The following is a 27,029-nucleotide window of genomic DNA, read 5'->3' on the forward strand; positions in this document are numbered from 1 at the left end:
TCCCCCAGCCAAACTCAAAGGTCCTCCATATGGCGCTCATGGGGGACCTAGTTGGCGGCTAGCAGGACCTCTGGAGGTCTCCTTTACCCTAATAGCAGCCTCTTGTGCTATATACCCTAACAAACTTGGAGTCCAGCTGGGAGATGTCTTCTCAACCATCTTTCTAAAAATTCAAGAAGGCAATAAACTTATTCCTAAACAGATACACAGCAAACTCCAAGAGTCCCTCATTTGGGGAATCCTCCAGCTATCTCTCAAATTCAAAAGGTATCAACCAACCGTTGGTGACTCTGTCCCAAATCTGAGGGGATTTAAAATGCCCTCCAAATTCGTAATCTTCTCCAACAATCTTATGGTAGAGAACCCCCAACGAGAGAAGGACATTCAGATATTAAAACAATCAGATTCATATTCACACAATCAGAAATGACACACACACGCACATTGATATGTTTTAACATGATCTTCACTTTGAGTCTACCTACTAGAATTTTTATTAGTTTAAAGGAACATTGTAATTTCGTACTTAGAGCTTTGATTCATATCAATGTCTTTATTGTACACAAAATCAAGCAATAACATCTCATAAATTGTACCATTTTATTTTGTAAAAACACTTTAAAAACTTCTTCTTAAAATAAATTTATCATTTTATTTACTCTCAAGAAACATGTTATAAGATATATTGACTTGTGAAATCTTTTCAATAAATTTAATCAAATACTCTCTAAATTTTATGGTAATAATAGGTCTATTATTCACTACTTTCGCTCTATCTAATTTTAAAAAGGTGAGATTGGCTCAAGCTTATAAATAACATAAATGAAAATAGTATCGATTTTTTTGATAATTTTTTTTATACTTTAAGTCAAACACAATTTTGTTTTGAGAAATATAGAAACGTAGTAGTTGTGTATTAAGAAATTGAGGTAAGAATTAAGTTTCGTATCATTAAAACGATTATTGCCCCGATTTGGTACTCAAAACGGCAGTAATTTATGTCTCAATATACAACGACTTACAATATTAAAATGGCAATACTATGAATTTTGAGAACAACGAATCAAATGATATTTTGAATTCTCCCAAATAGAAACACAAGAATACTTATTATTATTAAGAATCCTTTGAATTTCATTCGATAAAATGAAGTGAATTTGGGAATTTATTTACAGAAGTTGGAAATGTATCATTATCTAAATATGTCCAATCAATAAAGATATTTGTAAAAAATCATAACTTTTTATTCGAATTATGATTTATAAAAAAGAAAAACCATTTTATCATAATAAACCCATAATTTGAACCAAAGTATGTCTGTTCTCCTACAAAATACAACTAAAAGTACATAAACTTATGGATGTGGGTGCTAATAAATCGGAATTGGATGTCCCAATATGAGTAGGCCTCTTTCATTTATTTATTAATTAAATTACATAATTTTAAATCTTAATTGTAGTGTTTCCGGTTCAAGTGGGTGGGGGTGGGGGTGGGGGGGAAGGCGAAATGAGAATAATAATTTGGGGTATCAAAACTTATAAGCTAAGTGAATATTTTGTATGTATATGTGTATGTGTATGTATATAAATTTGTATTTTGATAGAAAAGTGCAGAGGTGGCACAAACCTAGAACCACCAGAAACAAACACACCTTTGCCTCTCTCTCTGTTTTCTTATTTTAACTTAGAGAGAGAGAGAGAGAGAGAGAGAGGAGCGTTCCAATTCAGTTTTCAATTTCAAGGAGCACCCATAAAAGAAAAGAAAAAAAAGAATATTTTCTCTAGAGAGAGAGAGAGAGAGGAAGAGAGAGCACTTCAAAAATTTCAAGATCGTTTCAACGTTCAGACAAGAAACCTGACCAGACCGGACCAGACCCATTCAAGAATCTCTCAGATCTTTTCATTATTTTGCTGATTTTATGGATTCTTGATTTTCTTCCAGCAAATGCTTTAAAAGGTAAGATTTTTCAATGCATTGTGCTTCATTATTTGTCGTTGTGATGAAACTGTACGGTTTAAAGTGGGTGCATTTATTTGGATCTGATAATGCGGTGTTCTCAAGGTGGAAATATGTTTTCGAATCTCAACTTGGGATGGGGAAAGATGAGATCTTTTCGAGGGTTTCGAAGATCTATGTTGAGTTTCATTTTTTTTATTTGTTATTTTTCTGTGGGTTTCTTGCTAGGTTCTTCTTCTTGTGGGTTTTTATTGAAATGCTTAGTTTATACATATAGGTGCTATTGCTGCTAGTTGATTCATGAATTTCTACGGTTCAAGATTTGCTGTGCTTTCCTCTATCGTGAATTATGTTGAGATAGGTTTTGTTTGGTTTGCTAGGGAAAAAGAGGCTTAAATGTGGGGAAAATGGGAATATTAATAAGCTTTTGAGTTTAGATTTCTTTGTGTCTGCATTCTTGATGGTGAAGATGGATGCTTTTTGTCAAGATTCCTCATAGTGTTCTTAAGTTTCCTTTGATGCTGTGGTTGCTGCAATTACCTAGGCGTTTTGCCCTTGAAGATTGCCTTTTGCTTTTGCGGTGCTGCTATTTTCAGTAGAAATATCAATGCGTACAGCATGCTATCTTGTATTTTGATAAATGGATGAGTTATTCTAGGAAGCATTTCGATGTGTTCTTCCTGTCTTATTCTAATGACCTGTGATGGTGACTATAATCTTGTTTAGGTAAATAAGCATGATGGCTGCTGATAGCATCATTACGGTGTCTGGATATGGGCCAGAATTTGAAAATGGTCTTCATGAGCCACTCCCTATCTCTGAGAAGGTAAACGGGACTTCCAACGGTACCTTGGGCGTTGAAGAATTGAGTGCTGATCTTGAGAATGCCGCAAAGCTGAGCGATCATTCTGTCGCTTCTGTCAAAGAAATCACAGAAGAACCTGCTTTGCCACTGGAAAGCCATTCAACTACTATACCCCAGGTAAGAGATCCCAAATCAGCTGCATAGATAATTAATTAGCTCAACTGCACTATATTATATTTTTGTATGTCTAGGCACTTGGAGTTGAAGAGTCTAGTGATTCTAAGAATTTAAAACCACAAAAGCGTACGGGGAAGACAAAGAATGAGAAACCATTAAGCCCCGGACAAGCTGCAGTGACGGTGTTGAGCAAGAGCAAAGATGGGAAAGAGGTAAAGAAATCTTCTGTCGCTTCAAATGGTATTGCTTCAGATTCACGCCCCGGGAGGACTTTGGCTCTCAGAACAAAAAGTAAATCAATCAATGAGAAGCAAGCTGCTGACAACTCAAAGGTAATGTCTGTTCAAAGTAATCAAAGTATTTCTAAGGTAAGTGATATATATGTACACATTATCCATCGATGTATTTTTTCGACTTTACTGTTGGGGATTGTCTTCCTCTTGTGGAACATAATTATTCTATAATCTCGAGCAGCAGCTTGGAAATCCTGATGCAACATCGTCTTTGGCTGGTGGAGCACCATCTGAAGAACTTCCGTATGTAGCTTTTCACTAATGGTTAAATTCCCTTGTCTGGTTTGCCTCCATGAACCTAAATTTGGTAAATTTTAGTTAAATTCCCTTCTGAAAAAATGAAAGGTCTCCAGCTGGCATCTTCAATCAAATCTCTGAACTCTGATCTCTTTTCATCATTGTTATAAATAATTCTTGAAAGTTTCATATTTCCTGATAATTTCCTCCCAACAGTGCGTTGTGACTGTGATTTCCTGACGACAGGGAGGAGACAAAACTGAAGGCCCTTAAGAAAGGCCCTGTCAGTAAAGCTGAAGAAACCTCAGAGTCTTCTCTGTATCCTTCTAGAGTTTGTGACAATACATTTTTCTTCCTTTGGTATTGAAGGTGAACATGTCGTATACTTTTTTTCTCATCAACTTACTGATGTAAAAGGTTTGTTTGGTTTATCCTTAATAGTTTGCAGTAGTCCTACTGCTGGAGATGCCAAGCCCCGAAGAGTGGGTACTCTTCCTACCTATAGTTTCAACTTTAGATGTAATGAAAGGGCTGAGAAGAGAAGAGAGGTTAGTGTTTTGTGATATCTACAGCACTGATTTTCAAATCTTTCTTGTATGATCTAGTTTTGAGTGATACTACCATGTCTTGTTTGGGCAGTTTTACTCAAAACTTGAGGAAAAGATTCATGCTAAGGAAGTGGAGAAGAGTAATTTGCAAGCTAAGACTAAGGTGTGGTTCTAATATCATATTATGGCTATAAAATTTTAGGTCGTGGACTTTGATAGTCAATTACTTTTTTCTTATTCTATTTTATCTTTATACAGGAAACACAAGAAGCTGAGATCAAAATGTTGAGAAAGACTTTAGGGTTCAAAGCAACACCGATGCCGAGCTTCTATCAGGAACCTCCACCTCCAAAGGTGGAGCTAAAGAAGGTAGCTTGATGCTTATTACACATGTGAATCATTTGTTAAAGTGAAGCGTAATGCAGGAAAGGAAGAAAAGATCATCAAATACAACAAATTTATGGTGAAAACGTTTTTCTGGTCTTTCATATGTGACCCTCTTAACTGCTGTTTTTTCTTCATTTTATCTGCATATCTTGGACTCTGGTTGTTTAGATTGTCACTTTTGGGCTCTAGTGAGACTGCTTTATCTAAAAAAAAAGGTACATCATTTGTATTCAATCATACTATGAAAATTATGACTGAGGTTGCATGCCTGGAAAAACGTTTGAATATCAAGACAGTGGTTTCCAATGCAAATAAACAGTCAGGCTCACACATAACCAGAATTTAAGAAGACAGACACTGGGAGGTAAATGATTTAGGCTATTCACCACGGAAAGCACTATCAATTGATATTCTTGGTGGTTTCCTCATAAAATCTTTCAACACAGCACTGTCTTTGCTTTCCTATTGAGTGGTCAGACTTTTAAGTTCATGAATGTTATTTTCCGGTACGTGATTGTTCTTCTAAGATCCTTCCTTAAACTACTTTAAGTTGGTTTCTCTATCAATACCTGATGATATTTTTGTGTACTTGCATATACTCCATATGTGCTCCCTGATGCCTTGTGACTCCTTTATGGTGATGACTATAAAGCCATCTGTGCTTCATATGACACCTAGTGTCTTATTATAATCATTCTTGATGTAGATACCTACTACAAGAGCCAAATCTCCCAAGCTTGGTAGGAAAAAGGGTACATCTCCTGCTGACTCTGAAGAAAACGATGCCCTCAGTGCTCGTCCCGGTAGGTTGAGCTTGGATGAAAAAGTGTCACAAGATGACCTTGCCAAAGCACCTCCTGTTGCTCATGTTAAGGCGCCACGAAGGAAGTCCCTTCCCAAACTGCCCTCGCAGAACACCAGCTTAACCCATGAAAAGAAAAAAGCTGCCTCCCGTAAGATCACCACTCCCAAGGAAACAGGAGAATCTACAATTCAACCAAGTGACTTGTCCAAGGAATCGAGTGAAGTTGCATCTGATACACAAAATCAAGAGTCAGGGACCACTGCTGTGCCAACTGAGAGTCGGACAAGCTTAGATAATGACCCTGATCTGGAAGCTGAAGAACAGACCACCTCAGTGCAGGGATCTGTAGCAGTGTGAGTGTTAATCAATAGCACTGGAACATGTATATCTCGAATGTGGCCTTCTATACCATCATCACCTAGAATATGGAAGATGTTTGAATAAGTCTTAATTCAACCAACAAGAAGGGCATGGAGGACAGTGTAGTAAGGGTTGGCTTGTCATTTACCCATAGTCAGCGGCAAAGTTTGGTTGTTTAATATGTTTGTAAGTTTTCCGAGTGTGGTGGTGAATTTGTTGTCCTAATTTATGTTTAGGTATGATTATCACCCGAGTCGAAGCGAAAATTTTGGGAATTTCTGCCTTGAAATGGTTCAAGATCAAAACAAGGCTGTATTAGATTTTAGTTTGGTGACTCTACTTTGGCTGGTATTTGCTTTCTTAAATGTTCACTTAAACAGAAGGTATCCATCCTTATTAAGTGTGTTGTATTTGCTTGTTTCTGTCGGTGCCTTTTCCTTGGCTCTCTTTTTTGTCCAGTTGTTCAATATTTAAGCTTTATATATGATGATGTTCAGAAATTATAAACTAGAAGTATGCTCCACTTGCTAAAGAACATGTAGCTAGATGTACATATTTGGGATGGCGGGATCAGCATCTGATCGATGACTCTGCTCGTTGGATACGGTGGCACTCTGTAACTTTATTCCCTCCTTTCCAAACAGAGTCAGCTGATCTTTCGATAAAAGGGCAGGCCATCCCCCAGACTCGCACTCAGTCATCCTTGGACAGAATATCAACATAGTATTCCCACCACTGGAATACAGTCAAAACCGCCTTCTCCTATCTCTTGCTATTCCCCGACAAACTACAAGACTTTCGTGATACATTTCAAGCCATACCATTGAGACTAGACAGGTCACAAGTTAAGTCGCCGACATCTTTGGCCCATGTAATGGAAATTCATACATACAGTTTGATTAGATGAATCGATTGTTTCCTGTTACCTCTACAGTTTCATCATCATCATGAAAATACAACCGCGTGCAGTTTTTGCAAGGAAATTAGGCAACCTAAGAAAACTCTATAATCTTGCTAAGCAGTCATAAGTTCTCCACGTATTAGTGAAAGTTACAAGCACCTGCTGGCAAGGCTGCTCTGAGAGGAATAAATTGCCAAGGAATGCATTAACACAAATCAGAAGATCATGTCTTTCTATGACACTTTCCACAAGCGGCTACGATAAACTGACTTTTATTCATGGACAACAAAGTCAGAGCATTACATTAAGACAAGAAGGTTGCACGGGACAGTTAACAACGAGAAACCTGCAAAACTAGGGCTTGGGAAAAGAAAAAACAACCCTTCCCAGAAGAAAGAGGTTGTCGTGGCAGACCAAAGAAGTCGCTGCCACGGCCAAAGCCCCAGAGAGCAAGGCAACAAACGTAAAACTGCCAAAAGCAACCCTGAAACAACCCTAATGGACTCAGCACACGCCAACAGCAGACAGACATTAAAAACATAACAACCGGTAAGACTAAAATCATTCCTAGGCCAGAAGATAAAAACATTATGATAGGACCACTTGAAAGATCTTATGATTCAGCACCAACTCTCATGAGTTCTCAGCTAAATGTGGCGTAAAGAAGAATGCTCACACAATCAGGGACCAGCATTCTTGCAACAGCTTAGAAAGCTGCAAAAACCAGTTCACGCCACCTTCGCTGGAAAAAAGTAGATTTGCATGCTGAATGATTGAAGACCCCGGGGATGGACCCAAAAACTACGACCAATAACTGCTACATGCCAAAGCTTTACTAACTGGTGGACATTACTTGTCACCCCCTCATCTGTGGCTTTCAATTCAGTTCTAGAAGGGGGGTTCTTCACTTTCCCTGCTTAAGAAAGTATATCGCACCTCCAAAGTTGATCCACAAGTAGATCAACGGTACCACAGCTGATTCCACGGCAATGCTGGATGTTCAACCCCACCAAAGTCTTACCCAACAAAACCAGGAACGGTAAGCTTTTGTCAGACACCAAAGAGCAACCAGCAAGGGAAAATATCTGTAAACTAAGCTGCTCAGCCGAAGCCAAGACTGCAACCCCAGAATCTGTTATACCACACTGCGAGACATCCAGTTCACTCAGCACTGAGCAATTTCTTGCAATTGCTAGCATGCTCAAATCAGTGATGTACTGGCAACCATCCAGATGCAGAACCTCAAGAGTTTCTCCATGAAGCTCAGAAATAGCCATGACCACATTGTCTGTCAGTTTAGCAGATCCGCTTAGATTTACTTTCACTAATCCAGCATCTGAGTTCTGAACAAGAGGCAGAATGCCGGCATCAGTTATGCCCTGAAGGCCACTAAAATCCAATTGAGTCAATTTGGGGCAGAATCTTGCAAACATGCCCAAGCAAGCATCACCAAATCCAGGACAGTTGCGGATGCTCAATGATCGGAGTGAATGGCAAAAAGATGTTGCTGGAAATGCAAATTCCGAGTCCCGGATCCCCAAGCAGTTCTCTATTGCAAGAGCCTTCAATTTTCCGCCACAGCTTGAAAGAATACCGAAAACCCCACATTGTGAGATCCTGTGGCACTCCTCCAATTTGAGACTTTCAAGTGACCCAGCTGCTTTGGTGAATGAGACCAATCCAGGGTCCGATACATGAGGACATTTTCTGAGTGCAAACAGCTTCAGATCTGGGCAACCTTTACCCACAGCTTCAAGGCCTAAATCAGAAACTCCAGGGCAAGCAGTTAGTGATAAAGATTTCAGCTTTTGCAAGCCTTGACCCTTACCCATGACCCAGAAGCCCCTCTCATTAACATTCTGGAGGCCAACAAGTGCAAGATCAGTCATTGCACTCCCATAGTGTCCAATTACTGCTAGGGACACATCACTAATGTTGAGTGCCTGAAGTTTTGCTTTTTCGAGGATGTGACCAGCTGATGAAAACAGACCTGCAATTCCCTGGTCGCCAACAAGAGGGCAATTTTTGACAGTAACACACCTCAGGTTGGGGCAGTAGCGGCCCAAAGCTTTCAGACTCTCATTACCAATATTTGAGCAAGATTCCACTGTAACTGATATCAGATTGGGACAGTTCAACGCAATCGCAATTAAACCTTTATCTGTGATAGCTGGGCAGTGGCAGAGGTCAAGTTTCTCAAGAAAACGACTCCCACTAGCAATTTCGCATAGCCCTTCATCGCCAATTGACGACAAATTCCACAGAGAAAGAACTTTCAAAGAAGGACAACCACGGGATATGGCCTTGAGGCCAAGGTTTGTCAAGCCACGCGTGGAAGCACTTCCACGGATGGAGAGCTTGCCCAAACCTCCACGACTAGCAGTTCCAACAGCAATGGCAGCAAGTCTGACATCTGTAGCTTTTTTCCCTTCCAAGCATCTAGAAAGATAACCATGAGAGTCATTCTCCTGGCATTCTTCATCTTCAGACTTTATTCCATTCATATCATTAGATTTCTCTTTAGGCTTGGCAGAATCATGAGCCACCGCAGGACTAGATCTGATCTCAGGCTCCACAAATTGAGTGGTTTTAGAATTACATATTTCATCCCTCGCAATGCTGCTCATAAGCATGAGCCAGCGCTTAGATACACAGGCACAAGCACTCCTCTCTTGCCCTCCAGGAAGACGTCTGAAAACTTCAAAGAGACACTCATCAGGAAGAACATCAATGGATGGCTGCTGCTCCGGTTCTCCACTGACAACAAATGGAGCACTGATGCGAGACCTTTTGCGAGGCAGAAAATACACATCCACATGGTTACCAAGAGGCAAAAACAGACTTGAGACCTTGGGATTTGTGAGAAACCCCCCAGGGCAAAACTTGCCAACAGCTGTAAGCAAGATAAGGAAACTGACATCAGATATTTGGAAATATGTACAAGTGACCTTTTTCCATGGAATGACGAAATTAAAGGCTCATGTTTAAGTCATAATATCCAGATAGAGTGTTGCACATCATTACATGTGTTCATATCATGATTCAGTAACAAATAAAGCATGAAAGTCCGATTAGATATGCACAAAACTATCAGATGGGCAATTTTAGAGCTATATGATACACATGCCTTAAAAATCTTTTGAGCAGTTCCAACTAACATAATAATTCAGAACACCCCTTCTTTCCATTTATTTGAGGGTCAATAAGTAACCCCCCAAACCAGCAAAGATGTTACAGACTATCTCTACTCTCAAAGGTAACCTAACCGAACTGAATACAGACATAGAAAAAGATATTGCTGGAAACTAACAAGACATAATAAAAGAAAGGGAATCAAAGACCAAGATACAAATTTTCAGCAAAATCTATAAAAAGACTTCGACATAGAACACCTTGATGATATGTGTATGAGGTTTTGAGTTCGCTTCAACAAAATAACCAGATCCAGTGGAAAAGAAGGCACATAAAGTTAAAGAAATGAACTTCCATCAAAACCCACAAAATATTTGACTTCAATTTCAAAGTTAAAGCATGCCGCAATCAAATCAACACATATACCAAGAAACCCACAAAAGATGAGAGGTGATACCCTTGAAATCAAAGACCTCAGACATGGGAACGGTGTGAAAGCCCCAGGAAAGTGAAATCCAGAGCTCGGAAGCCGAAAAAACTCTCTGGCGAGAGCAAAAACAACCAGATCAAGCAAGAAAAAGAGTATGAACAGGGCCTGAAGAAGAAGAAGAAGTGAGGGCATAAGAGATGAAAAGCAAGAGATGGTTGAAGAAACCCTGTTGAACAGGGCAAAAAGAGAGAGAAGAGAGGAAAAAGTGTGGTGGGCGTAGGTTACAAAATGGGCGTATGTATATTTGTGCAAGAAACATTAAAGTGTGTGGGTGTGCTGTTATCTTAATTCATAATATCTTATGCATATCTTTTGTTGTCAAACACTCTAAGCGGTGGGCTCCCAATTCTTTCTTTTCTTCCTCTGAAAGACAGAGAGAGAGAGAGAGAGAGGGTTACATGCAATGAACCAAACTCTGTGCTACGTTCAATGTTTCTCCCCATTCATTGCTCAGAATATCAGAATTGTTCAATCCCAAACCCAATCTTCAAGAGATATCAAATCCAACGGATGGAACAACTTTACCTATTCTTTATTCATTGGTTAACTATATAAAAATATTAAATTATAGTTTTATCTAAAAAGATTTAAAATTATATTTATACCTTATTTAAAAATTTACTGCTTGTACATATCCACTATTTATTAGTGTTTGGATGAAATATGTTGACGTTAGTAAAGAAATTATATATATTTTTAATTTTACTCCTCATTCAATATTTTTATATAATAGTTTTGTACTTTAGTGAAAAAAATATAATGATATTAACCTTACTCCATATATATATTTTATTTATCACTTTATAAATGCATAAATATACATGAAAATATTAAATAAAGGGCGAAATTCAAAAATTTGCTTACAATTTTGATATGAAACCTTATTATTTATCTCAAAAGATTGTTGCACATCATACTATGAAAACATAAATCTTAAATATGATGATTCATAATATTTAATATTTTAATAGGAGTATTTAAGTATGTAGAAGACTCATTTGTAGGTATATAATATGACAGAAAATTAGGATGAGAGGAAATGAGAAAATGGAGTTTGGTTTGGAAGAAAATTGATATGAAACAGTAAATGGTATTAATTAGAATCCAAGTGGGAGATTAGTTTATGTTATTATTTTGGAATAATAAAAGAAATGTATGTAAGTTGTTGGTGGGCAATTGGCAGAACCCAACATCTCATCTTCATATTCATGCACCTATATTATGTTCTGGGATAAATTGCATAAAATTTTAGTTAAAACTCTCTTTGTATTTAAAAAATAGGTAAAAGAAATTCCTATATTTTTATAAATTATGCACACTTTCCCTTTCTATTAGTTAAGTTTGAGGGTGTTAAATTTTTTTTATGAACGGCCGTTATACCTTTGTTAAGATAGTCCTTGATTTTCAATAGTTAAAAAAGTAATGATCCAAACTAAAAATATTATTTTTATTTATATAAACATTCAATTATATATTTGATTATGTATACAATTACTGTACAATATATTATATATAAAAATAGTATTATTGTAATCCACCCACATCTTCACAACTCAGCCACAGCAACACACTTATTAGTATTATTATTATATGAATACGTATTAGATACTGATCTAATGAATACATCACCCTCCCTTATTACATAATCTATATATTAATCAATACACAAACTTGTATAATCCCAACTTGCAATTACTCTAATCCAAAAAATATTAAATATGTTTATATATTTGTGAATTTGGTAGGTACCCATGTTTGAGTTTCTTCCAACTCATCCCCTACACCAAGTTGCAAGATAATATGTGAATTCCCTTTGCTTTTCAGCCTCACAACAGAATACTTTTTGGTGCAACTTGACTGGGAGACCCCACATGTATGTGCACTGCACATAATCATATTTTCTTAATTCAAATTTGAGATAATTACGTTTATATTTTATTTATACAAACTATCCTCATCTTTTATATAATTACAAATACCACCCATCACAACCAAAAAATAGAAACAATTTGACGTTTTTAGGAAGGTGTAAATACAATTATTTCTTGAAATTAATTCCTAGTATACATCTAATTAATTAGTTTCATCAACCAAATGTCTATCAATTTATTTTTCTCTGTATTGTTGTTGGTTTTGGGGTCCGCAAGTTTTGGTGGCTTTGGAATGGAAGTGGTGGGGTGCATGGTGGATAAGAGACATGATGTACGCACAAGTCTTCCAATGACACTACATTGTTGGCTTCTTTCTTTCTTACATTATTCTCGGATTAAAATGGTCGTGTATTGTTCATAATGAATTAATTTCCAATTATTTAACCATTACGTCAATAATATTAAACCCCAAGTAAATATATATATAATAACTCCAAAACAAAATGCACGTTTAAGGAACAAAAACACTACTATTAAACCAAAATAATTACTTAACTGAATTTATATCGAAATCATGTCCACCCTACAACAACCTAAATACAAATTTCTTGGGTGCTGAAACTCGACATAGTGAAAGCAAAAACAGTTTGTTGCTTCCGAGCAAATTCTCATATGTTGCATTCCAACTGCAAAATAGATAGCAAGAACGACAACACATTAAACACTCCATTGAATCTCTTACCCAAAAACTTTCCACCGCTGAGTGGATGAGAGTAGAGTATTATTTGACATATTGAGCATACCAGGTCTGGTTTGAAGTGTTGATTGATGAGATACTTATATGGGATTGCAAGGCACTACTATCCATATCAACTAAGCTACTCCTTCAACGCTCCTATGCTGAACTACATTTCTTGAATTTTTAGTCGCTTGGACGGCTTATATATCCACGGGTATAATAAGTGGCTGCTTGGTAGAAATTAGGTTTCTCACCTTAGAAGTTGTTAGTGTATAAAGGCAGAAAATATTAAGGACATGAGGGATGAATCAACAAAGGTCTGAATTAAGACAGGCTAACTTCATTTCTAAATAGAGTAGCCTCAAAGAAAACCATTCCTATAAGACAAACTGTATACATGACAAACCAGTTCATAAACCAACGACTCCTCAATCTCAAGAACCACCGAGACACGACCAAAACGTACGTCAAACCTTTGGAATACCTTAAAGAAAGTACAGGTGGTTGCGTGATTGCGATAGGGTCAAAGAAAGGAAAATCAGGCTCGAGAATCATATCAAACAAGGAGAACATTTGAATGAACATGAACATGACCATGAATACATCTTAAAGTCTGTGCTCCATTAGTGATGCCGAGTATGAGTGACCAAGTAAGAAGAATATTGCCAGAATGATTTCAACCAAACAACTCAAGCACAGGATGTGTGTCAAATGGTCACTCATCCAAGAGAATTAAACTTCCCCACCAGAAATTATGTAACAAATGCCTGCGTTCAAGAATGTGACAAAATAAAACTTCATTATCCAGAATATAAACAAAGCATTCCAGTTGTGCACCTTAATTAATCTAAAGGTCTAAGGCTGAATTTCCGAATAATTGGAAACTTCAAGTCCAGAAATAGCAATATAAAGAAATCAAAAGAATCAAAGGAAAGGTCAACGAAAAAATTGCTCTAGACTCGTTACGACCTCTTACATTAAAGACATTTCCGTGCTTAGTCTTCAATCTTTCTATAATTAAAGCATCAAGAGCTTCAAATACTTCCTTCAAAACCCCAAGAAAGAACATACAGGCCTTCTTCAAGCAGAAGCCTCCATCTGTATAATATAACACATAGCTGGTGTTATTTTCTGATTTTATTCATTTTTTCAGCAAGTGTCTTGTGATGCTATAGCTAAACCATAAAATTATGTAGGGAACATAGAATAATAATCCAATGCCCTCTTTTCACCACCAAGCAGAGCATCATGTAAAAGATAGAGAAAAATCATAACTTTTTGCTTGCATACACTTTTGTCTGCTTAAAAGTGAAGCAAAACCAAGATTCCCAGCAGCATAAAGAAGAACCTTAGTAAAACAAATGAATTCTTAACATTGGAAATAAGCAACCCAAAATCGGAAGAAAAAGGTTCCCCCTACATTATTGAAGATGACAACTTTATTCCTCGTGGGAAATTCTTGCCCTCTCGACCAAACTCGAATCAATCATTTGGCAAGTGCAATGGTGCCGAACCAGGTGTAGGCAAGAATTTTCCTATTCCTCGTGTTAGTTAGTTCTCCGTCATTATTCCCTGATCTAATTTTATAGCTTGGTTATGTGAATGCACAAACACACAGTGAGAGGCATTAGAACTGACCCCATGCATGCAAGTATGCAAATCCACCAAGGCACTTATCTGCACCAGCACTGCATTAAAAGATTATACTACCTTTGATAGTTATCTCAGAAAAATCTTTTCTTTCTGAGGCCCAGATCTCAAAATCCACAAAAAGAGAGAGCCAATAATCTGCGAGCCGAAACAAGAATTAATCAAATAAACGATAGAGAAACAAATGAAACTACAAACTCTATGATACTGATTACCCTTGTGTCTCATCAACCAAAGCTTTATGATGGGGATGGTTAATTCTTGAATTTATTGTTCAAAGCAAAAGCGAGAAGCGGAGAGAGAGAGAGAGAGAGAGAGAGCGCTTTGTGCTAAGTGGGTGACGAAGATTGTGTGTGCGCGCGCACCCGCCCCACTTGTTCTCTCAGTATAAATACGTAACTTCCCGCATTGGGCTGACTTGTAAATTATTATATTGCAATGAATTCCCTTTCTTTCCGCTTTTCCTACGTAAGCAAATTGTTCTTTTTCCTTTTCCTTTCCTTCCTCCTACGGATTTTCAGTGATCTTCGAAGCCCTCTTGCAGTGTCGTTATGTAATGACAATTGACAAAGATCATTCAGACTTTTTCTCTAGAAATACGACTCTTGGGCATTCTCATTGACAGAGCATAGCATGCCAATCATTTTTCTAAGTTCAACTGCTAAAATCCTAAAGCCATCAATCCAATGGAACAAGCATTGTTCATTAGTCTAACTGAGCAAAGACCGCATTTCGTTGATGGAAATAAAGCCTATTTATATAACTGTACATCACTTAATGTGCTATTCAATATAAAGAAATCTATCTTACATTTCATTGTTCACTTTTAATAGTAACAATTTTTGAGTTCTATACCACATTTCTCTCAAGTAGTAAGGATAGGGGGGAGATTGTTTGATTTGGTGCCAAGAACTCGAGCTTTTGTGTCAGGAAAGAATTCAAACCCCGGAAGTGCACTGATATCACCATTGTTAGATATGCGAATGGGGTAGCTAAGAAGATGGCCTGGAAGATCCTCTTTAAACGTTTCACTTGAGTATATTTTCCAGTTTTCATCAGCAATTGTATTCACAGTTCGCACGCATTCAAGGCTTTCTGGTTGAAGAAACACGTCTTCCTCACGTAGAAGGTGCTCACACCATAAGGCCATTCGGAGCCCAAATATCTGCCCCCTGGCTGGTGCCCCGCTGTTAGCCAGGTGGTGGGGCTGGAATCCTCCCATTGCAATCTCAGAGTCCCGTCCCCCATCCATCGATCTTTGGTTGATGTTGGCTGATCCAATGATTATGTACTCATCATCCACTATTGATTTAGAAACAAACTCATGAGAATAATGAAAAAGAATGCAGCAAACTGATAATATTTCTAATGTAAAATGGTAAAGGGCTCATTAGAACTGCGCTTTCTATACTTTTTCAAAATATGGAGGAAATGCTAAGCTATTATTTGCTCACCTATCATCATTTTTGAATGAACGTATATCATGAATCTCCTGGATTGCTGAGCTCGGCTATAATCAGTATCAGGATCAGGTTTCTCCGGGGGGGTGTATTCGCCTGGACTCTTGATTTCCCTATTGCCAAGGCAGAAAAACGTTAAGTAATCTCTCGGATCCACATTACTCAGTCCCTTGGCTTTTATGGCATTATAAATATCTGTATACATCATTTCGATTGTCCTCCTCTGCCAATCTAAGATAGCCTGAAGGTATGCCTTCTGGCCACATGGGAATCACAATGTAGACTGTAAATCTTTCCCCAGCATAAATCTTGCTGACTATCTTTAAAGAAAGCTCCTTTGGTATGGTATGAAGAGCATTTATGTCCTCAACCGTGATATCCGTTGTCTTTTTCCAGTCAAATGAGCTCCCAAGAAAATACTGGTTTTCAATGTATATAAAGTTTTTGGCTCTGCGGATGGCATGGATGTAGGCGTCTTGAATGCTCCTATCTATTATGTTATCCTTCCCGCTGATAAGCCCTTCTTCTGCTGCTTCCTCTGGTTTTTCCGGAAAACCAGAAACAGCTCCACCATCAATTGATCTAAATATCTGGACGTTCCAGGTTACAGGGTCTTCTGATGAGGTGACTTCTGTTGGACCAACGATGAATCTATCTAGATCGCTAAGTGAATAAAGATACTGATCTCCAACCTGCTTCCTCCACCTCTGCTCGAAATTGTATAGCACGTCCCAAGCTACAGGGCCTTCAAGCCGACAGTGAATATCATGCCAGGGCTCCCTTGGGCCCCCTTTCTTGATTGAAGAGCCTGGAAAGTTTGGTTGGTGGAAATCGTCTTGATGAACTGTGTCCAGTGTCCTAAAAAGGGAGTGAACTCTCGTGTCGTATCGTCCATCGCAAAGATCAATTCCACCAACAAAACTAACTATCCTTCTCTTTCCGGATGTGCCTCCAGGGGATTCACTGTCAACCACAACTGTCTTTTGATGGTGTGTAAACATAGCTGAGACCTGAAATCCCTGGAAAATGCTAGTACCATTATCAGGGTTCCGAGGGCACAAGATGCAGCGTACCTTCGTGTTCTGAAAGTAAGCTTTCGTTTCTTGATCATGAGTTGCCATTAGGCCATCCTTCTTGAATTCCTGGATCGAAGTTCTGTCATCCCACACAAGCATGAGAACATTTACACCTTCATCAGCCTTCTTCTTGAGCAGTTCCCCAAGAATCGAATCTCCTCCCGGCTTTGGCCTTTTTGGGTCCCTTATCAATGTGATTTTAGTGTAAACGGACCAACCCGTTATGTATATCAAGTGTTTAGCATTGTTAATCGCATCAAACATGTCTTCCCAGCATCGTTGAGGCTCAAAGTACCCCTCGGACTTGAGAAAATGCGTGATGTTGTCATCGGGCACGTGGGCATCAGGATAGAGTGAAACTTTACATCCCTGTCTCTGCTTGAAGAAAGTATAAGGCACCCCACCAAATGCAGAACTTCTGATGCCTTGAGACCAGCTACTTTCTTGAATAACCTGGAAAAACTGCAGTTTTACATGGATTTTTGAACCTCCATGGATGGGATTTCTATCTTCATCCAAGATATCAATCCATCTATCCACCATATGCCCACTCATCAATTCCTCAACGGGTAAATATGCCCGACCAATTAATGTTGCTCCTATAGGATTATCATCTTTGACAGTGAAAACAATGTTAGAAACATTATGGGCACAGTAAATGTGAAAATACTCGGACCAACGCGGATTAGAAGGTTCATTTTGTATCACTCTAGTCCTCCCGACCCTCGCCCTTTCTAAGTCGATGGTGGCATAGATTCTGGAACCAACAATCTGCTCAAATTCAGACACTCATCAGCAGACATAGATCTTTATATATTTTATTCAGAACATCCTTTATCCAACCATTGTACCTCAGGGCTGCATAGTAAGAATCTCTTGAATTGTGATAAGAAACTCTTGGTCTTCTTTTGGGGATTGCCAGTCTTCAAATAGCATTCACCACCACGTTAAAGAAACAAAAAAAGAACCAAGTGCAGCATCAGTATAAATTTTCTTCCAAAGTACTAAGTAGCGCAAAAATCATATTCATGTACTTTAGACAATGTCATGAACAAAATATATTTACAGAATTGCTGTCTTAAGAACAAGAAAATTATTATACCGTTCCGAATAAATGACTAAGGCTGAATCCTCCCTGTAATCTGTCAGCCTCAAATATGGTTGCATGAAGCGTCCCATGAAGCAAACGTGGAGCCATGTCGTACCTATTAAAACACTTGTGAAGCAAGTACTAACATATAGACACCAAACACAGCATTAAACATACGGGAAAGGAAGATGAACCTGAATAAGACAGCAGCTAATAATTCGGACAAGATCAAGAGTTAATTGTTACAAAACCTGTTGGGCCAAGCACTGATATAACCCTGTCCCTGTACAAGAATCTAAAGATTGACCTTTGTTTGAAGAAAGAAATATGTTTTGCTTTGAGTGCATCTTCGACCTTTCCCATAAATTAGTGGTTGATATCCGTTTTGTTGAAACTTGAACATACAAGCTGCACTGCCGAGAAATTTTGTGCCTTGTAACTTAGGACATGAAATTACATACTGCAACAAATCCAATAAGAATATATGAGAATGGAAGTAAGGGAAGATTATGAAAATGGGTTAAACCTGAAAATTGCATGAGGAAGCTAAGGCTAATAATGGCTTCAGTTCACAAGCAAAGATGAAAACTTTGGATGAGGGTTTTGGACATGAACATTATGTTTTTATTAATTTATGGGAAAATGCAAAATAGCCCTTGTGATATAGGATATGTGCATAATACCTCCCTATCAAAAAATATATTATATAAATGTACAATTATATCTATATTATTGATTGAAATTAAGTAAAATCTAGGTCCTTCCTATATTAGTTAATCTAAATTTTAACTTTACATATAAATCAGATTCTATGGTTTTAATAATGTAAATATCATTTTATAAAAATATAAAAAAAAATGCGTGAAAGAATTTTTGGCTACATTTTTAAAAATACAAAAAAAAATAAATTATTATTTTTTTATATAAAGATAATTTACACATTTTCAACGTAGCATCACATAAATTTTGTTTGACCCTATAAATAAACCAAGTTGAATAAAAGTTGTTGATTTGAGGAGAATTTCAGTCCAAACTTGGAATCAACTCCCCTCCATTAGTTCACTGACGCCCTAAAAATGGGAAAAAATGCAACACAAACAACAAAATTTTTTACTCAAATTAAATTAAGTAAATGTGAAATACATGTAATTAATTATTTTTTTAAAATAACTACATAGTAAATATATTACACTTATTATATAATTGCTTTAAATTTGACCAAATTCAAGAAAAATTCTAGTAGGAATCTGGCTTGATCAAACCTAAACCAATCATAAAATAAGTACAATACACTTATCGTGTGATTAGTTTATAGCTAAAAAAATAACCCACCACATATCAAGTATAATCGATTTGATTTGATGTGATCGAATTTGATTCAGATAAAAAATTCCCCCAAATTTAATTACTTTAAAATTTGCCTACAAAGGGACCTAAAAGCAAATAAGCCAAAAAGGCCAACCACCATAAACGGCCTCACTCCACCGGTCAAACCAATGGGAATGTATAACACTCGACAAATATATGATATTATCTGCTCGCATATTCGCACAAGCCCGTGTTCATCGAACCGTCGAATATTCTATTCTTCCATTTTCTTGATTCCACCTATACATACATACATACACACAGGAATGTATTATGTGTATAGGCCTACACTCTTCCACCTTCTGCTCCTTCCTGAATTTCCCATTTTGCTTATAAACTATCGTCGGGATGAAGTTCTGGAAGATTCTAAGGAAACTTTTGGATGAGATATTTCCGGATTGGCAGGACAAGTTTATATCTTACAAAGATTTGAAGAAGCAGCTGAAATTGATTCCTCCTGTGACGGAATCATCCAAAAATCTTGTGGATGATGATAATGAGAGGTCGGACAAACGGCCCAGATTGGGAGATGATCGGATGGAGGAAGGGGATGAGGGGAAGGAGGTGACGAATGAGATGAAAGATTTTGTGAAGCTTTTGGAAGGGGAGATCAAGAAGTTTAATGGGTTCTTCGTGGATAAAGAGGAAGAGTACATTATCAGATCTAAGGTACTAATTTCTTCTATGTTTGATCTACTTTCTTGGGGTTGTTCGGAAAGGATGTTCTGTTACTGCAATTTGGAATATTGAGCTGATGAAACTGAGAAGGAAAAATTAAAAGCTAAATAAGTTGCCATTTCCCCAAAGATTTCAAATGTAGTTGGAAATGATGGGATACAGAAATGAATATTTGTTTCCTCTTTTTACTTTGTGATCTTCATTCAATTGTGGGTTTCTGTTTGGACATAACATAGCTGCTCAAAGACGACGTTGCTGAGGCTAAGGATTCAAAAGAAGAGCTTATGAAAGTTGGAAGAATGCTCGTAGATTTTCATGGAGAGATGATTTTGTTGGAAAACTACAGTGCTCTAAACTACACAGGTCCCTTTACTCTATAAACTAGTCACTGCAACTTCACTTTTTCTGCCATAAGTTGCTATTTTTGGCTTGAAATGCATGAGATAGTTTATGTCCCACTTGTTTCCCTTTGGCATTCTTCAATATCTGAATGGCATGTACAGCGAGAAATATAACAAGTAACCTCATGCTAATGTTTGTGATGGCTCATATGTTGTATCATTAAATAAAATGGCAACTCAGCAGACCAATTTCGTCCAACCGTGAAGGGAATAAGGATATAAGGTATTTGATTAGGATTGTGGAAAGAAATTGAAAATAAAGGATATTTGTGTATGAGGTCAGTAAAGACTGGAAATTTTGTCCCTTTGGAGTTGGGGTTGCATTACAGTCTTTGTGATTCATGTTGTGTAAAAAGTTCAACTGAAAAAACCTGTACTTGGAATTCGATTTCTTACTTACTCGCATGGAGTGCCGGAATAAAGTTTTAAAGTGCATGTATCATTGTCCTTATACTTGTTGTCATCTGATGATCCTTTTACTTCTTTGTAGATATAAGTAATGGTTCTCACCCTTTTATTTGCTTGGAGCAGGGCTGTTGAAGATTTTGAAGAAGTATGACAAGAGAAGTGGTGATCTAATTCGATTGCCTTTCATCCAAAAGGTTCTACACGAGCCATTCTTTAGGACTGAAGTAATAAATAAACTAGTGAAGGAGTGTGAGATTATGATTCATTGCATCTTCTCGCGGCACGAGCAGTTGGCCCCACCTGAAGACAATGAACAGAAAGAAGGATGTATTGACCAGCCAGTGGCTGAGGAAGAGACGGAAAAACTCAGAGTCCCTGAAGAACTTGCGGAAATTAAATGCATGGAGAACATGTATTTGAGGCTTACAATATCAGCTTTGCGGACCCTCAAGGAAATCAGAAGCGGAAGCTCCACTGTGAACATGTTCTCTTTGCCACCTATGCAAGGTGGTGAGTTGGATGAATCTGTGAAGTAAACTCCGGTTGTAAAGCAAGAAGCCAAGCGTTGTGATAATGTAGTTAGGATTTGGGGACATACACCTAACAGATGTTCCCTAGTGTTACATATGAGGCAAACGTTATTACAGCAAGAAAGTTTTTGGGTAGCTGGTTGCTGTTATAGAGTCGCAAGCTAAAGCTCTGGCAAACATGAGATGTGGATGATGTTGATGTATAGTATGACATTGCCAAAGATGCATAGTTCCTTATTATTTGTTTCAAGGTATAATATTAACTGATGGTGCATGAAATATTTCCCAAGATTGATTCATCAAACTTCTTCCTCTGATATGTTTTTGTGTTGCACAGACTGATTTAAAAAAACAAGATTGATTGATAGAGGAATTTCTTGGAAATATTTGGAAGTGCATATTCATTTGATTATGCACTGTCAAAGGAATAGACTTCAACCCTGTCCTGTCCTGTGGGTGTGGGGAGATTGGTTCGGCCAGTGGGCACCATCGATCTATTCATGCATGCGGACCCAATACGATACGATAAGGATACGATCAAACGTATTGTTTTATTAGATATATTCTCAATTTTTTATAAAACTATATTATATATTATGAAAAATATTAAAATAAAAAACGAAATAGATATATCTTATATTTAAATTTTTAACCAAAATACATGATTTAAAAAATATATAATCAATTTATTTTAAAATGTACACAATAAAAAATTTTCTAATCGTCCAAATTTGTTAAATTGTCGTGACAACATCTTGAATTTTTAGTAATTTTATTTCAAAAATTTTAGTCCAAGAGAATTGATTTTTTTTTTTTAATTTAGCGCAAAACTTTTTTTTAAAAAAAACAAAATCTTTTGAAATTATTTTAAAAAAAATCCCTAACGTATTAGACAACCGTGTCTATTATTATTTTTATATTTTCGAACATTGGAATACTGTATCCCACATGTGTTCGAACCATGTTCATGTTCGACATTGCACTGAGTAATTTTTGAAACATTCATGCATTATAATCGACTATAATAACACGCGACTTATTTATTGAAATAAATTTTAATAAAAAAACAAAAATGACACGCGGCTTATTTATTTAAATAATTAGTTGTTTTTCTTAAATAATTTATGTTGTATCCACGACTTCACTTTTTTTATTTTAAAAGTTTATTTATTATTTATTATTATAATTATTTAATTAATAATTATAAGTTTAAATATTCAACTAATTATAAATATTAATAAGTTTAAAATTTTACATACTAAAAAATTATGATAATTACATATGTTAAAAATAACCGTCTGTCTCACAAGTGCGTAGGTGGCATTAGTGCTTATGTCTTCTTATTTCTTCACCCATACTATGTGTTGACTCATTTTATTCATATCATTGTCATCGAATTAATATGTATCGACTTAATATAGGTATTGATAATTTTTTTAATTTAAAAAACTATTTATTATTAATTATTTAATAAAGTAATATTTCACTAATAATTACGAATAATAAATTTAAAAATTAATTAATAAAAAATACAATCAATTATTACAAATATTATCTATCGTCTAAGACCTCGCACGGTCTTATTAACTTGTCTTGAATTAGCTTCACTTTGTAAGGATTGTTGTTTTTCACGCATTTATAGTCAGTCCATTTCATTTTAAATGCGTATTGTTTCGCCCCAACTAGGACATAAAGACACGAATGATTATTGTAATTGTTTTGGTATATAAATTTTTAAATATATTAATAATTATAATCAGTCGAATATTTAAATTTATAATTATTAATTAAATAACAATTATAACAAATAATAAATAAACTTTTAAAATAGAAAAATTGTACTTTTGGTCTCATCGGATAGATGCTACTGCACCTTTGATCTTATATATTACAAGCTTAGCACTTTTAATCCCATAAGAAGAAAAATTATTGCATTTTTTGTCTCAATCCCGTTTAAATTGTTAAATTGGAAATGAAATTTCTTTAATACCAATACCGGATTCCCTCAAACAACATGTTGGCTTTTAAACTATCAAAAACCATCTTTTAACCTTTGAAAAGTGATTTTTCATCCCTTATCTAACGGTTTAAATGGGATTGAGGTCAAAACCGCAACACTTTTTCTGTCTGTAGATAAAAAATACTTAGCCCATAATATGTGGGAGTAAAAATGCAACATCATTTATCAAGTAGGATCAAAATTTCAATTCCCCTTATTTATTTTGTTAAAAAAAGTGAAAACTTGAAATCATGGATATTATCCACAACTCCATCATAAATTATCATTATTATTATTATTATTATTATTATTGCAAATAGTGACTTGCTTAGTTATGTTAACTATTAAAACGTTATTCTACTTTTGTTATGTTTTTTTTTGGGGATTTATTTAAGGGACAATTACACAATACACTCCCCTCTCCAGGAGTGTTATGTAATTACACGTACATTTTATGTGATTTAAAAAATTATGTTTAATATTATTGAGGTTTGTTTCCGTACAAATAGGTACATTTATTAGTCAAATTCACTGAATTTGTTGAAATTAATGAGAAAAATTAATAAAAATTAATATTTATCTTTGATTGACTTATACTGACTTGTTGCATGCCAAATATTTTTTTTATTTAATTACTCGTGTAATAGTAATAATATACATTTTTACATGCATTAACACGTAAAGATATATGATAATTTATTTATAAAAAAATTATTTAATATTAAATAAATAAATAATAAGTTAATCAAAAAGTAAATATAAATTTTGATCTAATTTTTTTATTAATATCAATAAAATTGATGAATTTTAACTAATAAAAAAACTTATTTATTAAACAAAAATCTTAAGAATATTAAATGTAGTTTCTGAGGGTTATCCGTTTATGTAAATAAATAAGCCAATAACAGGCGCTCCTGTAATTATCAGATTCTTCTGAGGGTATAACGGTGACCTCGGCGTATGCCCTTTCCTTCCTTTCAATAATAGAGCCGCAGCGGCCTTCCATTGCAGTTGCACAACTCTCTCTCACTCACACACATCTTCACTATCCCCTTTTTATCCTAACGATTTTTTCTGCAGAAACCCTAATTCCAACGGCTATTTAAACCTCGATCGTTCTATTCTATTCAACAGGTGAACCAAACGAAACCCTATCTTTGTGTCTGCGTCGTTTTTTTTTTTTTTAATAATTAACCTTATTGATCTGTTGTTTGTCGAAGATGTAATTTTCCTTATTGATCTGTTGTTTCGTGCAGAAGACAGGTCAATGGGAGACACGAAGGAGAACGATGCATATGAAGAGGAGCTTCTCGACTACGAGGAAGAAGATGAAAAAGCCCCGGACTCAGTCAACGCCAAGGTCAACGGAGAGGCCGTAAAGAAGTGAGTTATCAGTGAACCTTGATATATTCTTGATTAAACAGATCATTAGTTTGATGCTTTGAAACCTGTCCCTAAATCCGGCTTGTTTGTTGGATTTAAGTTTGGACCCTTTTGTGATGTATTTTATGGTTTTATTTAACAATTGATCTGTTTAAAGTTAGTTTTGTAGTAGGAACCGATTAACCTTTTAGTAAGAGAATACGAGCGTTTTATGCTTGAATCCTGTATAGGGTTAACTAGACAAGTTTTGCAACAAGATCCGCAGCTTTCCTTTTCTTTTACTTCAGTAAATACTGCTTTAATTTTGCGAGTGATGTCTGAACGTCTTCTTTTTCAAGGCAGAAGAAATTCTTGCCTATGTGGTATATTTGAGTGATTTTATGTTCTATTTAATGAATTGCATCCCCTGCTACCCATGTAAGGAAATTACTTGAGGTGACTTCTGTCTTTTATATTACAGGGGTTATGTAGGGATTCACAGTTCAGGATTCAGAGACTTCCTCTTGAAGCCAGAGCTTTTACGGGCTATTGTGGATTCAGGATTTGAACATCCATCAGAAGGCAATATACTTCTCTGCTTGTTAAGTTGCATCACTTATTTGTGCTTGTTGAATGGCAGTTAGTTTTTGAAAATGACTCATTCTTGCCACCAGTTGTCGTGGTGTGCCGTCGATCCTAGGACTATATGGAGGCATGTTACTTTACCATATCAATTTTGCATTTTACCAATTATATGCATTTCATTCTTCCAGGACTCAATTTTGTGTAGGCAATATCATTGTTATCATATATGCTGTTATGGTTTTAGTGATTATAAGGTCTTTCTGAATGCTTTAGTGCTTTTTATGGAATTGAGCGAACTTGAACCCTGGTTTGTTGGTACCATGTCGAGTACTCAGTTTTGCAAATGCCTTTCGTGCTTTGCCTCTTGCTATTATTATTAAGTAGAGTAATTTATTAACTTTCTATAAATGGTTATAAAGTTTACTTCGATTTTGAATTTAGCAAAGTCCTTTTTCTCCGCTGATATTGAGGGGACTATGTTAGATTGAACTCAGTTTTAGCTATGCTTTCCTCGGAGTAATAACTCCAGCCTTTTTCTATTTAAAAAAAATTGGCTTGAGTAGCAACTTCAGCTATTTTTTATAGAAATTTTGTTATAAGTCTTCACTCCGAGTGACGACTTGCTCTATTTTAGTTTTGCAGTATTATGGCAATTTTTTCTATATTATTTAAATAATTAAGCCTATTTTTTCCTTATTGATTTGTTGTAATGAAGTAGCATAGATGGACTGTGACTTACAACTCAGGGTATGTTGTTTCTCAGGTAAATCACTAATATCACTCTACATTGGAGAAGTTCAATGGTAAAACCTTTTTAAATTGAAACTGAGGCTTCCTTGGATATTTCGTGCTTCATCAGTTCAACACGAGTGCATACCTCAAGCAATTTTGGGGATGGATGTTATTTGCCAGGCTAAGTCTGGTATGGGGAAAACTGCTGTATTTGTTCTTTCAACACTGCAGCAGATTGAACCTGTTGCAGGTCAAGTTGCTGCTCTTGTTCTGTGTCATACAAGGGAACTGGCGTATCAGGCACGTATTCTGCTTGTGGACGTTTCGACCTTTTGTTTTATAAGTCTGGATATGAATTATGGTGTCTCTCGATCATTGAATATGCACAAAAGATATAAGTGACTAGAGCTGTCATTTTATACTAGCATAATGGTCTTACTGCTTTGGTTAGTGGTTTATTAGCATTTAACTCATTCTGCCCTTTCTGTTTCCCTCACCTGCAGATCTGTCATGAATTTGAGCGATTCAGCACATATTTGCCAGATATCAAAGTTGCTGTTTTCTATGGTGGCGTCAGCATAAAAATCCACAAAGATCTTCTGAAGAATGAATGTCCTCATATTGTTGTAGGAACACCTGGAAGGATACTTGCTCTAGCAAGAGACAAGGACCTTTCTTTAAGAAACGTGAGGCATTTCATTCTTGATGAGTGCGACAAGATGCTCGAGTCTCTTGGTATGCAGCCCCCTAAAAATTTTGAGCTTTGCCATGACAATCTCCTATTCTCTTTCTCATCCGAGCATCTGGAAGAATGCTATTATTTACTCAAGTTTATCTGTACTCAGATATGAGGAGGGATGTGCAGGAGATTTTCAAAATGACACCTCATGACAAGCAAGTTATGATGTTTTCGGCTACGCTCAGCAAGGAGATTCGACCTGTTTGCAAGAAATTTATGCAAGATGTAATGTCCTGTGGCCAGTCCTACT

General features: G+C 36.4%; 5 protein-coding genes across 11 annotated transcripts in view; 3 read left to right on the forward strand and 2 right to left on the reverse strand.

Annotated features, from left to right (window-relative positions):
* LOC105155724 (protein WVD2-like 5) lies at positions 1,599-5,990 on the forward strand. Of its 5 annotated transcripts, none has more exons than XM_011071686.2 (9): positions 1,599-1,956; positions 2,683-2,938; positions 3,013-3,306; positions 3,413-3,474; positions 3,715-3,786; positions 3,917-4,016; positions 4,108-4,179; positions 4,275-4,385; positions 5,110-5,990. In XM_011071686.2, the coding sequence occupies exons 2-9, from the start codon at positions 2,693-2,695 to the stop codon at positions 5,563-5,565; spliced, it is 1,413 nt and encodes a 470-aa protein (XP_011069988.1). In that variant the 5' UTR covers positions 1,599-1,956; positions 2,683-2,692; the 3' UTR covers positions 5,566-5,990. The 5 variants fall into 5 exon arrangements, with proteins under 5 accessions (XP_011069988.1, XP_020549432.1, XP_011070068.1 ...); XM_020693773.1 differs by having other exon boundaries at positions 3,920-4,016; XM_011071766.2 differs by having other exon boundaries at positions 3,416-3,474.
* Positions 6,726-10,424, reverse strand: LOC105155632 (EIN3-binding F-box protein 1). Its single transcript, XM_011071568.2, has 2 exons — positions 10,059-10,424; positions 6,726-9,362 (listed from the first exon to the last, which is right to left on the reverse strand). The coding sequence occupies exons 1-2, from the start codon at positions 10,081-10,083 to the stop codon at positions 7,387-7,389; spliced, it is 2,001 nt and encodes a 666-aa protein (XP_011069870.1). The 5' UTR covers positions 10,084-10,424; the 3' UTR covers positions 6,726-7,386.
* On the reverse strand, positions 15,106-18,223 carry LOC105155913 (phospholipase D alpha 1-like). Its single transcript, XM_011071928.2, is given in 6 exon segments — positions 15,106-15,653; positions 15,806-16,056; positions 16,058-17,658; positions 17,739-17,810; positions 17,990-18,092; positions 18,172-18,223. Coding segments are annotated over 5 exon segments (2,457 nt in total). The 5' UTR covers positions 18,086-18,092; positions 18,172-18,223; the 3' UTR covers positions 15,106-15,216.
* LOC105155998 (SPX domain-containing protein 1) lies at positions 19,540-21,666 on the forward strand. Its single transcript, XM_011072049.2, has 3 exons — positions 19,540-20,014; positions 20,260-20,386; positions 20,956-21,666. Exons 1-3 carry the CDS (start codon positions 19,694-19,696, stop codon positions 21,366-21,368), a joined length of 861 nt encoding a protein of 286 aa, XP_011070351.1. The 5' UTR covers positions 19,540-19,693; the 3' UTR covers positions 21,369-21,666.
* The window catches only part of LOC105156085 (DEAD-box ATP-dependent RNA helicase 56), a 6,605-nt gene continuing 3,889 nt past the window's right edge, over positions 24,314-27,029 (forward strand). The window contains exons 1-6 of one of the 3 annotated variants that reach the window (XM_020694057.1): positions 24,314-24,495; positions 24,621-24,744; positions 25,205-25,305; positions 26,168-26,340; positions 26,544-26,775; positions 26,886-27,004. In XM_020694057.1, coding sequence (XP_020549716.1) covers positions 24,629-24,744; positions 25,205-25,305; positions 26,168-26,340; positions 26,544-26,775; positions 26,886-27,004 — 741 coding nt within the window. In that variant the 5' untranslated portion in view covers positions 24,314-24,495; positions 24,621-24,628. Of the gene's footprint in view, positions 24,496-24,617; positions 24,745-25,204; positions 25,306-26,071; positions 26,341-26,543; positions 26,776-26,885; positions 27,005-27,029 lie in introns of those variants that run through there. The other 2 variants (XM_011072162.2, XM_011072241.2) reach the window with 2 other exon arrangements.

Source organism: Sesamum indicum, linkage group LG1, assembly GCF_000512975.1.
Source record: "Sesamum indicum cultivar Zhongzhi No. 13 linkage group LG1, S_indicum_v1.0, whole genome shotgun sequence".
NCBI lineage: Eukaryota > Viridiplantae > Streptophyta > Magnoliopsida > Lamiales > Pedaliaceae > Sesamum > Sesamum indicum.